Below are 13,771 nucleotides of genomic sequence, written 5' to 3'. Positions count from 1 at the left end.
ATGTCACTATCATAAAACACCCCAATATGTGTTTAGCAACATATCCTGAGTACAGCGATACCTCACATGAATGATTTTGCCTGGCTGTTTGGGGGCAAAAGGGCCACATTTGGGGCATGCGCATTTTCAATGTTAAACTTTGGTATTTGGGGATCCACTGCCCATGCCCTATTTGGTACATCTTTGAGCCGGGCCATTTCAGTGTGCCCAATAAAGCCATATATTTTTAAAAACTAGACACCACAGGATATTTCAAATGCTAGTATTTTAACTCTTTCCATGCACCATATCTACCACCAGTCTTTGTCAAACTTTGTGGTAGTCATTTTTTTGCATTTGTTTTGTCACACACATTTTACTTCAGGTATCAAAAAGTTCTCGTATATGTCACTATCACAAAACACCCCAATAAGTGTTCAGCAACATCTCATGAGCGCAGTGATACCCCACATGAATGATTTTGCTTGGCTGTTTGGGGGCAAAAGGGCCACATTTGGGGCATGCACATTTTTCAATGTTGAACTTTGGCATTTGGGGATCCACTGCCCATGCCCTATTTGGTACATCTTTGAGCCGGGCCATTTTAGTGTGCCCAACAAAACCACATATTTTTGAAAACTAGACACCATAGGGTATTTTAAATGCTGGTATTTTAACTCTTTGCATGCACACATTTTACCACCAGCATTTTTTCAAAGTTTGCAGTAGTATTTTTGTGTGTGTATTTTTCCCACACACACCTACTTTATGTATGGATTTACAGCTCCTGGTATATGCCGCTGTCACACGACACCCCAATATGTGTTCAGCAACATCTCCTGAGTACAGTGATACCCCACATGCATGGGTTTGTCATTTTTGGGGGGAACTAAAAGGCCACATTTGGTACGTGTGCATTTTTTTAATTGGAAATTAGATGTGTGGCCATCCTTCCCCCCAGTTTTAATTGGGACATTGTGAATCCGGCCAATTAAATTTACCCCATCAAATCATACATTTTTTTTAAAGTAGACACCCCATGGGCATTTAATATGCCAGTATTTTAACTCTTTCCATGTGAGAATTGTTTTAAGCTAATGTGCTAATTTTAGGACTTGCTCACAAAAATATACTTTTTATATATATATTTTAAATTTTTTTTGCCTTTTTTAAAACATTTTTAAATTTTTTTTGCAACTTGAAGGTTCCCCGAAGTGACATCAGAGGGAAATTATTTTTACATTTTACTTGTTTTTTACTATTTTATTTTTTTTAATTATTATTAATTTTATTTTATTTTTAATTCATTTTTTCTAATCACACTGATTAGAAAGCTGGGCTCCATTGACTTGCATGGTTGAATGCAGTACCTGTATTCAACCTGCAAGTGGAGCCAGAGTTCTCTAGAGGGTCTGGAGACCGTCTAGCGAACCTTTTCATCTTTATTATTTTTTTTCCGGGGGTCCAGGGGCCCGGGGGTGCGAGCAATTTCTCTGGCCCTGCCCCCGGAGGAAGGAGGGGGGAGGCAGAGTTATGCGACACTTCTAGCTTCCTGTTCTCCTGCTGCTCGCGACCAAAGCACCGGTAAGCAGCCTGGCCCCAGCCGACATTTTGAGGTCTGATTAGAAGACGACCTCGATTATAAGACGAGGGGTATTTTTCAGAGCATTTGCTTTGAAAAAAACCTCGTCTTATAATCGAGCAAATACGGTATTTAATTTCTGCACATATGTATTTTTATGTATTATCTTTTACACACTTGTGGTCAGTGTGTTGGTTCTGCAGCACCAAGGTATTATACTTGTTTAAGTTGTGTCATTACACCAGATATCTGGCATTTTTATTTTAAGCGCTGAATATCACTTTTTTTTCACTTTGTAAAAATATCAAAACCAATTAAAAAAACATTTGAATTTAGTTTTAAATCTCACAAGCCACTATGTATTAATTTTTTGCTTTATTTTACATTAATAAGAAACAAGTAATTTTCTGAGTTTATATATACTACCCCCCCCCCCAAAAAAGGGTTAATAGTCAATTTATTGGAATATAGTTAAATGAGCAGAAAATAACAAACAATTATTAGTTTAAAAAAAACAAAACACTTCCTTTTGATTCTGTGTATCGGACATATCATGCGCAGCCCAGCGGAGCATTATAACAGTGAATCAATATTATCTGACGGTTTGAAATATTTGACCCGAATTGTCATTAACTTCATAGATAATCTCAGTTCACATTGCAACTTCCAATATATTCCTCTGCTGTATCAATTTTATTGACTTCCATCCTGTAAATAACTCTGATCTTTATATAAATGGTGTGTAATGATTTATACGCTTTAATAAACAGATCAAGGATGAACCTATACCGCATAAGTGGCTTTTTAATATAAACGTATGGCTTTCTTAAAGAACCCTATTAATTTTTTTCAGCTTTAAAGACTAAAAAAAAATAAAAAAAATATTCGTTTAATACGCATTTATTAATCCTGCAAATAAAATAAAAACAAATAACTAAAAACTCTCCTTTTTGGAGAAGCTGCAGCTCCAGAGCAGTGAAATCGGAGGGTCTCAATGGATGCACGTGGCAGAAGCTGGGGAGGAGGGGAAGGGGTTAATGCATATAGGGGCTTCATCAGAATCCACCCATGCATTAGCAAGGAGGGCATCTTGAAAATGTATAGAGCCATCTCCGGTATCATTAGTATTAAAGTGCTGGAGTGTTTAAATAAGCGGTGTTAGTACGATTATGTGAATTTTGGGGGAAAAAATAAACAAGAAAAATAATCAGTTATCAGAAATGCCGATCAGCCGCCGTATTCTGTAGAAAAATTCTGCGAAGCAGGTGGAGTCGCGTTGGTTTTATTAGTTAAATCAGCGGGGTAGGAAGTCATCCAGTTCTCTGTATGTCGGCCATTAAAACGGGAATCATTTAGATTAAATTCCAGGCTCGAGTGCCAGTTTTCAATGATTTGTGACATTTTCCTTGGGCATTTCTTTGTTTATAACCACAAAACAATCTTAAAAAGGCATAAAAAGAACCCAGATGAGGAAAATTATGTTTATTATCAACTTTTAAAGATTTCTATTTTAAATTTCTACTGCTACTGTTTGCAGGCAGCATTCCAAGCAAGCAGGCAAGCGCTTTCTTAAAGGGATAGAGACATAGTCATAATAAAGCATTTATTCAAAATACTTCCCTTTTCTGAATAAACTGCGGCATGCTTAAATGATTGACAGCAAACTTGTGTCATTTTATGTCATTTTTATTCTGCAAATCATCCACCATTTATCTTGTCCTCCTCTTGTCAATGTCACATGGCGGGTTACTACTAACGAGGAGGCTCAAGGAGGCTGCCCTTCAGCGGGGTCTCGACCTCGCGTTACAAGCGGATCCTTTGTGTGTAACTAGAGACATCCGAGGGTCTTATTCCGGCACTGCTTGGAGACTAAAGATGAAAAGCCGCCACGTGGCCAGGTGTCCTGACTAGTCAATAGACGGTCGCCGACTACCAGAGCAGGGATTCTCAGCATGGACTTACAAGTACCAGCGCAACAGATCTCGCAAGACGTGAAACGGAGAGGAACGAGGGTGAGGGGCAGTGATTTATAAGCCAGAAACTTATAAATCTACACAATTTAATTTCTAAATATATCTTTTATCAACTGTTTCTGTAAAAAATGAAGATTTTAGGGCTTTTTATACTAAGCTTTTAGAAGAAAAAAAAATGGACACCAAAAGAGGACGGGAGAATTTGGGTGCGAATTTAGACTGGCCCTTCCAAACAGTGACACTTGGCAGGTCAGGAGAAGCGCCGGTTATGCGGGTAAACACCCGAATCCTTCGGGACGTGGGGTGCTGACCCGTCCCACTCCTCGCTCCAATACTGAAAAGGTATCAACTTTGACTCAAGACGCCATCATCTCTTGGATCAATACAGTTAATGCATTCTTTCCTATTAATTAGATCATGCGAGGAAAGAAAAAAACAATGGTCTCCTATACAAACCCCATAAAGCGAAACTCCTGCTTATTATTTCCGTCTGGAGTCTCAGGAACATAATTTGTTTTTGTTTAGAGTGTGGAATATTATTATTGTATTTTTTCACCAATAAAAAGGAAAGTTTATTGCCTGCTTCGAGTTAAAAAGCCTGAAAATTCTTGTTTTTTGGGGACTCTGCATTTCTGTATTTTATTTAAATATGGTAAGTTTCTGCTTAATAAATACAAATGTTTGTTTCTTTTTTTTATGATTATTTTCTGGGTTTTAGGGCTGTCTACGTGCAATTTAAATGCAAATTCCTGTAATAACCAAGGGGTGCCACGTTTTCTGCCTGTATCTCACTCCGCGGGGGATTCCATCATCAGTCATTAGCATTCCGAGCTAATTGTTCATCTCCTTTGTCTTTTGCATGCGTCACTTTACATATATTGTCATTAAGTCTTGCGCAAACTTTTTTTTTTTTTTTATATACAGTGTGTATAATATGTATGTATAAATAAAGTATATATCATAAATAATCACTGCACCTGGAAACTCTTAGGGTTTTTGCCCAATGCTCTTGGTATAACATCTCAGACGCAGATTTTTATGCCCCTGGGGAGGCTGATTGGCATACCTGGGAACTTGAAGGCTCCGGCTACCCAAAGCCCCCCTTGAGGGATGAGTCCAGGACCACTTGCTGATGTCCGTGGGTGGTCCCACTTGCAGTGGCGTCGGCGGGGGGGGGCCAGAGGGGACCATGCCCCCCCCCCTACATTATGCTGTGCCCCCCAGTGTGCCCCCCCAATCGAAACGCTATACTAATGACCCGGCCCACTGCCGGTAAACCAGGACATTTCCCATTGTGCCGGCACACCAAGCTCCAATTGCAGCCGATGCGGCTGACAGTTTCAAAGTGGCTGTAAAAACCGCCTCCGCTGGCCGCTTAACGGATTGCCGGCATGCCGATCACTGACTGAGGCTCTTCATCCCGCCCCTTTGAAGGGGGCGGGCTCTTCCGGAACATTTGCTTGTCACTGTGTGACAAGGAGAAGAGCAGCGGTGTTAAAGTGGAAGAATGAAGGCCAGCAAAAAAAGTATTTTATTTTAAATAAATAGTGGAGGTGACAGAAGGAGGGACATTAACAAGGGGGGGCTGCCTTGGCAAAATTAAATAATACAAAAAGATGGTGGCTGGGGACATAATTACACATCAGGGTGGTTAGAAGGATGTCACATATATCAATACACAAATGGGGGGGTTAATACACATGGGTATAGGGGCCATTATATTAACCAGTACAAGGGGTTGGTGCATCAATACACAAGGGAGGGGGGCTGGCTGGGGGCATCAAATAAATCAATACACAAGGGTGTATTGCAAAAATGCACAAAGGGGGGTGGCTGGGGGGGGCACAAATACACAAGAGGGGCAATACACACAAACAGCAAAGCAATGTGGAAAGCGTTTTTTATACTATTAGTAGGTTATCCCATCCTGATGTGGGGGTCCATGTGGCAGCAGAGCCTGTCCTGGTGTATGTGTTTGGGTGTCAGTGTGGCAGAGCCTGTCCTGATATGTGTTTGGTCACCTGTTTCTTGGCACATTACTTGCTGTAGGGTTAAATAGAACTTTGTAATTTTTAGTTATCCAGATTTTGTGGTCACTTCAGAGGACAAAACTTTCTAGACCTCGAAATCAGTGAGAGGAAAAGTAAAGGTTTTGTGTTATTTACTCTGTTTCAATCTGAATATATTATTAACCCCTTAACGACCTTTGCCGGTTCAGGACCGTCATGGAAAAACGGTTGCTTAATGACCTTTGACGGTCCTGAACCGTCAAAAAATTAAATAAGCTTAGAAAGTGATTAACGATCACTTTCTTCGCTTAAACGGCGTTACTGTAATGCCTCAATGTCGAGGCATTCAGCAAGGCCGAGATCGGCATCGGGGGCCATGTCTGGCCCCTCCCCGGGGCGTCAACAGCCGCCATACGTTGTATCAACGATCGCCTCCTAAACTTAAATGGTGTCGCTGGAATGCCTCGATCAGGAGGCATCCAGCGACACCAAACACTTACCTCTGGATGGGCTGTGACCGCTCCGGAGAGCGGTCACAGCCGCAGCTGCCGGTGATCTTCGCCATCAGCAAGATGGCGGCGGCCCGGGAAAAAAAACAATAAAGATGAAAGAGTTCGCTAGATGGTCACACTGTGTGTGTGTGTGTGTATATATATATATATATATATATATATATATATATATATATATATATATATATATATATATATATATATATATATATATATAGTGTATATGTACCGTTTTAGAATTGGCCCCCTACTTTGGTCCCTGGCCCCCCTTGTGCCCCCCCCTAAATATGAAAGCTGGAGACGCCACTGTCCCACTAACATCGAAGGACCCCCACCCCCATTTACAGAAAATGGTCTGGGAGTGGGGTTGTGTCAGGACCCCGCTCCCGCAGGATTCAGGTGCATAACTTAACATTCCAGAGAGAAAAAGAATGAATGTTTTGTTTAAGTGGAACTGTACCTTTAGGAATCACATACATCAATCAATGATTACTATCTAAAATTTCTCACTGCGTGGTGATCAATACGAGCTAGAATAGAGCAAACAAGCCTATTATTTGTCTATAAGTAAGACACTGATTAAAAGATCCCTCATTCATTTAACATTAAGGAAAAAAGTTGTGTTTCTGGCCAAGTTCATTCTTAAAAGCCCGGCGCAGAAATATATCAATCGGTGCCGAATCTCACAAAAGTTCCTTGATGTATAGACGAAGGTTTTTGGCAAGACACGGATTGGGTTCAAGACGCTTCTATCAGCTAGAAATCAAAGACTCTGCATAAGGAGTCCTGATCATTACCTACAGCAGCTGAGACTGATCAAGAACTATGGAAACGAGGAGGACTTGTTAGTGAGTGTCCAAGATAATTGGGTATGGGAACGTATATTTAAGGTACTATATAATATAAAGAATATATTATAAACTCTCCACAAGCTCCCTCCATGCGTAGTATGTTGGTTTTCACCGAATTGTACCCTAGAACATGTGCGCAGACATTGACGGTGGTACAACATAATCCCTATCACTATACATTGAGCCAGACACTGATAATAGTGCAGCATAACTCCTATCACTATATACTAAGCCAAACATTGATGTGGTGTAGGCCTACCACTTCATTGTCTGGCTTAGGGATGCACCGAAACGAAAATTCTGGACTGAAACCGAAGATCCAGCATTTACCTGTCCGAAACCAAATATGACCCCCCACCATAAAAAAAATCTCACACTTTTATTTAAAGTAACACAGCAAAATATGACAAAAAAATTCAACAACAATATTATATATATATATATATATATATATATATATATATATATATATATATATATATATATATATATATATATATATATATATATATATATATATATATATAATTGTTAACAGCAATTACACTCCTATCATGCCCAGGCATACCCAGATTCCAGCATGTACTAGCTGACTTGGCATGATAGAAGTGTTGGAGACTGGGTGCAGGGCAGAGTTGGAGACTGGGTGCAGGGCAGAGTGGGTGCAGGGTGTGAGTGTGGGTGCAGGGCAGAATGTGGGGGCAGGGCTGGGTGCAGGGCAGAGTTGGAGACTGGGTGCAGGGGCACAGTGCAAAGGGCTGGGTGCAAAGTGCCAGGGCTGGGTGCAAAGTGCCAGGGTGCAAAGGGCTGGGTGCAAAGTGCCAGGGCTGGGTGCAAAGTGCCAGGGTGCAAAGTTCTGGGTGCAAAGTGCCAGGGCTGGGGCAAAGTGCTGGGTGCAAAGGGCTGGGTGCAAAGTGCCAGGGCTGGGTGCAAAGTGCCAGGGCTGGGTGCAAAGTGCCAGGGCTGGGTGCAAAGTGCCAGGGCTGGGGCAAAGTGCTGGGTGCAAAGTGCCAGGGCTGGGTGCAAAGTGCCGGGTGCAAAGTGCCGGGTGCAAAGTGCCAGGGGTGGGGCAAAGTGCTGGGTGCAAAGTGCCAGGGCTGGGTGCAAAGTGCTGGGTGCAAAGTGCTGGGTGCAAAGTGCCAGGGCTGGGGCAAAGTTTCTTGAACAGTAATAGTCCACCTCTTTTCAGAATGTTTGGGGTTATTTTGTTTCATAAATATTGTGTTTGGGTTTTTGTACTTTGAAAATATTGTTTTTTTATTACATCATAACAAAATAAGAATGTTAATGTAAATTTTAAGTTGTTTTTTAACATTCAGTTCATTAAATTTTAAATAAACAAAAAATTTGCATATTGTTTTTTTTTATCCGATTAATCGATTAATCGAAAAAATAATCGGCCAACTAATCGATTATTAAAATAATCGTTAGTTGCAGCCCTATTATATATATATATATATATATATTATTGTTATTACTATTGTTCACATGTGAACTCGGCACTGGAGGCATAGAATCAGACATACAAATCCCGTATTTGCAGGTACACAATAATAATGTATGGAAACATAGCAAGAGATAAAACTACAGGCATAGATCACAGGTTACACAACCCAAAGCCAGCCCTGGCGTCCACACTGCCCGCATAGAACCTGAGCAGCACCCAGATTACACACATAGGATTTACCATCTTTGTCCCCAAACAGCCCAGCAAGAGTCAACTTTGTCCCCAAACAGCCCGGCCTGTGCCATCTTTGTCCCATAAACACCCTGCCTGTGTCATCTTGGTCCCCAATGCTCAAACATCACACAATCATTTATTGTCTCACTCATTCTTACCATCTACCCCCCTCCCTCCCTCCTCACCATCTACCCCCCCGTCTTCCTGCTCTGCCGCTGCTTCACTGGTGAGCGCCGAAATACGACGTCATATTTCGGCGCTCAGCATGACATACCGGCACCCCAAAGAAGTTAGAGGCCTCGCGAAGGAGACTGAGGGGCACCGAGAGGTTGCTAGGCGCCCCTCTCTCTCCTCCGTGTGACGAGGCTGCCGGGGACCCGGGACATGTGGTCACCCTAGCCCATGGCACCCCCCTGATGAGCGGCACCCGGGGCGGACCGCCCCCCGCTAGGTACGCTACTGCCCAGAGGCAAATAATAGGTCCCATAAACACCCCCCCCCCACACACACACACTATTGAGCCCATCCATAAAACAAAAAGAACCCTCTTGGGACTTGGATTCTTGACAGACGTGGTTTCTTCATGGGGTTTAGTACAATAAATTCCTTTTAATCCCGGTATAAGTTTTCTCTTGTCGGCCCCGCAGCGTGATTAAGCTTTTATTCTATAATGTATTGTGTATCGAGGCGTTCCGTCAGGCCGGCGGTAACGCCATTGTATTATATACCATTAATTCCTGCTATTATGTCTTTATAGCCAGACATGGACGTTTAAGCTTCTTTTCCTCTTTTGAAAGCACAGGATCTATTCACATAAAATTGCCATACTTTAAATGTCAGGCTTTGGTACAATTTCCAAAATGTAATAATGTTATTTAGAACATTAGCATATTATATATAACGTGCTTTTCGGTTTCTCTGTATATTATCACTTTCATACGGGTTGCCATGGAAGCGCCTTTTAAACACGCAGCGATGACCTGTTAGATCATACAGATTACACATATATGATATACCTATAAAAGGATACCCTAACTGCCCATGCTTACTGAGAAGGTGGTAGATAAGTGGAACAGCCTCCCAGCAGAAGTGGTAGAGGCTAATACAGTATGGGATAGGCACGTGGCTCCTGTGGTGTCAATATCAAATAACAGATTAAATAAAGTATCTTGTGATGATACCTTTTTTTTTATTGGACTAACAGAATTTTGGAATGATAAGCTTTCGGGAGCTTTTCTCCCTCTCAAGTCTAATGTTTAAATATCAAAAAAAATATAATAAGTAAACTTACCCTAAAAAAAAAAAAAAAATCACAACAATGAACCTGACCAGGTACACTTTACATGCTCCAAAAAGGTTTTTTGGTCATTTTGTAGTTTTTGCTTCCCGTGGCCATACCTGATAACTTAATAAAATAAGCTGACCAGGAGACTCTTTCATTATTAACCCTTTAATGGATCGGGCAGATTTATTTGCATCAACTCATCAAAATAAACCCTTAATTGAGTCACCAGTAATTAAGCAGGGATATGACCACTAATTAGGAGTCCTATGTGCTACCAGGCAGCTCCGGACTGTGTGACCTCCCCGAAAATCTGCCCTTTCACCCCGAGACCCTGAGATTGGAGCAGAAACCCTGAGACTCCACATTAGACTCTAAGCCAAAAGTGGAACGGGTTTCTGGGGGTATTATACCCCCTGGGTCTGATTCCTTTCCAGCAATGAGAAGGTTAATCACTGTGAAGAATCGTGGTAAAGATAATAGCGTCGGCGGTGCCAGGAATCGGGCTTGTGTAGCAGTTCTCCAATATGACCTGCTTAATTTAGCCTCCCTTGTCAATAGAGATTATCATGTCTTAATAGACGGTGTGTTTGTTAAATGATACAGAACACGCACAGACACAAACATATCACACGGATATACGATACATGCATTGCCTGTAAATACCCACATCTTAAATTATTATTATTAATTGATGTAGATCATTTCCTGTTAAATGTTAATTATCTAAGATTCTATAGCGATGGGGTTAGAGCGAGTGATTGGTAACGCTATGGTTCTACTTTAACATAATGAAAGAAAATACTGCAAACTCCTCAATCTCAGTTATTTCTTATGATACTTTTTTTTTACTTAGCGTTTCACTTTTATCCAGATGAACAAAGTCAGAGATTTCTTTAAACGAGCAATTTCACAAAATAATTGGGGTCGATAGCCTGCTAAGCCATGAAGCAGATCTGTCACTTTATGCTTTCTTCTGATGGTCTACCCACCAGAACCACAGACGCTATTAAGAAGCTTATTCAGCTTCTACGGCAACAGCCTATCAGTTCCAGCTTTTGTTTCACAAGCCAATTAAGCATTTCTAGATTATTAATGAGGCAGATATTTACAAATTTATATTTCTGTTCCAGCCATAGTAAGAAAAAACAATTCTAACGTTGTATTTAGATATTAAAAAAAGTATTAAGTGGAGCAAATTAGGTATGCCGAATTGGATTCTGGGTAGGCATATGCAAATAAGGTTAACAACTATTTTGCCTCTATATCCACTTTATACATGGATCCCTTGAAAGTAATTGCCCGCTGTACAAGACAGCCTTTAGACAAAACTCGGGAAGAGGTACAATAGCCAGATCACCGCTCATGGACAGCTGTTTCGTCCTGCATGGGACTCGTCAGCATGAGGTTGTGATACTGGCTTAATAGTTGAGGCTTGGGGTAGCTTAGAAATACCATTACATAAATTATGGTGGGTAAAAGGTGATGGAAACCCTTCCACTTAAATTTAATATAATTTTATAATATATATATATATATATATATATCCTAGCTCATAGAAACACGTAGATCTGTACTAGAACATATCATATCACATAAAATCATAGCCGCCTGTGGAAATAAGCAGCTCGGAACCCGTGCAGGGAATATATTCTCATTAAATATTTAAGAGCAAACACCAGCTACAATCCACCGGATTACTAAGCAATTAAAAAGCAGGCTATAAGCAGCCACACAATTTAAAATGTAAAGAATGTTTCATTTATTGTCTGTAATCATTTCAGTTTCCTAATGTACGGGTCTAGAACCTTAACAAATCTACAGCATCTTGGATATGAAAGCATCAGTATTATTATTCATTGTTTTATATAGCGCCATCAAGACATAATTAGTATATAGCATGACCAGAGGACATACAGAAACAGGTGAGGAGCATCAGAGAACAGAAGGGTCTAAACCCATTAGCTGTAAATGTGTCCATTGGAGGTTTGGAAGGTTGAGGGTTAGAACCTCGGATACCACTTCGGAGTGTGAGAACTCGACAGGTGACAATGTTTATGGCGTATGGGTCCAATCAAGTCGCTAACGTATAGGACACGCAGTTAACGTCCATTAAATAATTTCTCCCGCTCTATAACCACCAATAAATCGAGCTACGAGGACTTCACGGATAACCATTGAAGAAGCACTCAAAGGATCCAACCACAAATTCAGAGTTAATATTCAGCAGCACCTTGTGGTCAGTGATGTAATTACACCTTGTGATATATACAATATCCACATATCATGCAATAAGAAACATCCCATAATATCCGCTCAACATCCTCGAAGCAGACCATAAAAAAAACTTTGAAAAGGTTCTCGCTTTGGTTAATTTTATATCCTGAAGGGAAAACAGGTGTTCTTGTAACGCACGAGGACAAATATCAATTCATTTGGCAACAGATGAAGCGTGTAAACATACGTCTTTTATGAAGATGCGTGAAATTTAATTCTGAAATATCAATGATCCCAGCTGGGTTTTTTTTTGGGGGGGGGGGGGATATGAATCAGCTTGATAGTTTGCTATAATTGTACTTGTTTTACTGTCAAAAAAAGGAGGAAATAAAATATTTGAAAATAAAATACATTTCTGAAAATAGAGATCACAGGAAATAGAGCCACAAAGATACAAGACATGAGATGCTTCAGAAACAGATTCATGAGAAAAATCTGTTAGCGTCATTCACTAAAAACTGCTATAATCTGTGGATACTGACAAACATAAAATATTTAGAATATTAAGAACAAAAAAGGAAGATTTAGCTTCACAAATGATTTCACTAGAGCGATAGACCATTGGGAGCCCTTGGTTGGGGTTAATTAGTATTGACACATTCCAAGTGGACATGACATGAAACAATGGAATTCCTGCACTACGCACAGGTGCAAATTTAACCTATACATTGTGCTAGCCACATTATTAGTTGGGAAGTGTATAGGCGATATTGTACTAATCCATTCACAGTAGGAAGGGCATTGTACGTATAGAGAGTTACATCGCACATATAGAGCTGATCTATATAAAGTGCCTGTAGGCCCTCGGTTTACAGATGCTGGCGGGGGTACTGTCTTCATTGACATTCGACCAACGCAATCCCCTTGTTTCCAAAACACATAAGATATCCAGAACCGCAATATTTTTAGTTATTCTGTAGTTATTCCCATACATCTTCTTACCTGGCTGACAAGAGGCTCCAAGAGGCTCTCCACGGTAAGAGTCCTTATTTCCAAGCTTTTTGGGTCCCATTTCAGAATGATCGGTGAAGTTGCAGAAGTCATGTTTCTAAAATGTAAAGAAATATTTTGCTATTAGTGATTGGAAAACTATTTCACACGAAACAAGCGAATACAATAAGATAGTCTCTTTCAATAAGCTTCATTCATCATTTATGGTCTCCAGTTTTATATTCCATTCCATAGGAAGAGATAGAAGAATTTCCAAAAATATTATTCACATGCCCTTCATAATACTCATCACATTCAGATTCCAAAAACACTTTGTGTTATTCATATCAACGCTTGGTGGGCTCATGGGACATGATACTAAGCCTTTGACAAGCACACTGCATACAAATAAGACTCTGTGGCAAAAGATTTTGCATAGAATGTACACAATAAGTATGACACATTGACAAGAACACCATACAAGTTCAGCAACAAAAAACTTCATGGAGAACGCATACAGAAATTATTGCAGTACCTAGAACACCATGATATCAGTACAGAAAATATGTCACACAGAATTTATATTACAACTATGTAGCATAACCTAGAACATTACAATATTAGTACAGTGCTTAACATAGAATTTCGATTATTAATGTTCCACAGAGCCTATAACACCATAATACAGTGAGCAC

General features: G+C 40.4%; 1 protein-coding gene across 5 annotated transcripts in view; it reads right to left on the bottom strand.

Annotated features, from left to right (window-relative positions):
- The window catches only part of LOC149285097 (catenin alpha-2), a 581,118-nt gene extending 567,928 nt beyond the window's left edge, over positions 1-13,190 (bottom strand). For all 5 annotated transcript variants that reach the window (XM_089495822.1, XM_089495823.1, XM_089495824.1 and 2 more), the window contains exon 1: positions 13,089-13,190. In XM_089495822.1, coding sequence (XP_089351948.1) covers positions 13,089-13,190 — 102 coding nt within the window. The remainder of the gene's footprint in view (positions 1-13,088) is intronic.
- Positions 13,191-13,771: the final 581 nt, after the last annotated feature.

This window comes from Sceloporus occidentalis, unplaced genomic scaffold (assembly GCF_023333645.1).
Source record: "Sceloporus occidentalis isolate IW3139 unplaced genomic scaffold, rSceOcc1.0.p SCAF_84, whole genome shotgun sequence".
Lineage (NCBI taxonomy): Eukaryota > Metazoa > Chordata > Lepidosauria > Squamata > Phrynosomatidae > Sceloporus > Sceloporus occidentalis.
This window is presented reverse-complemented; position numbering and strand designations above follow the sequence as displayed.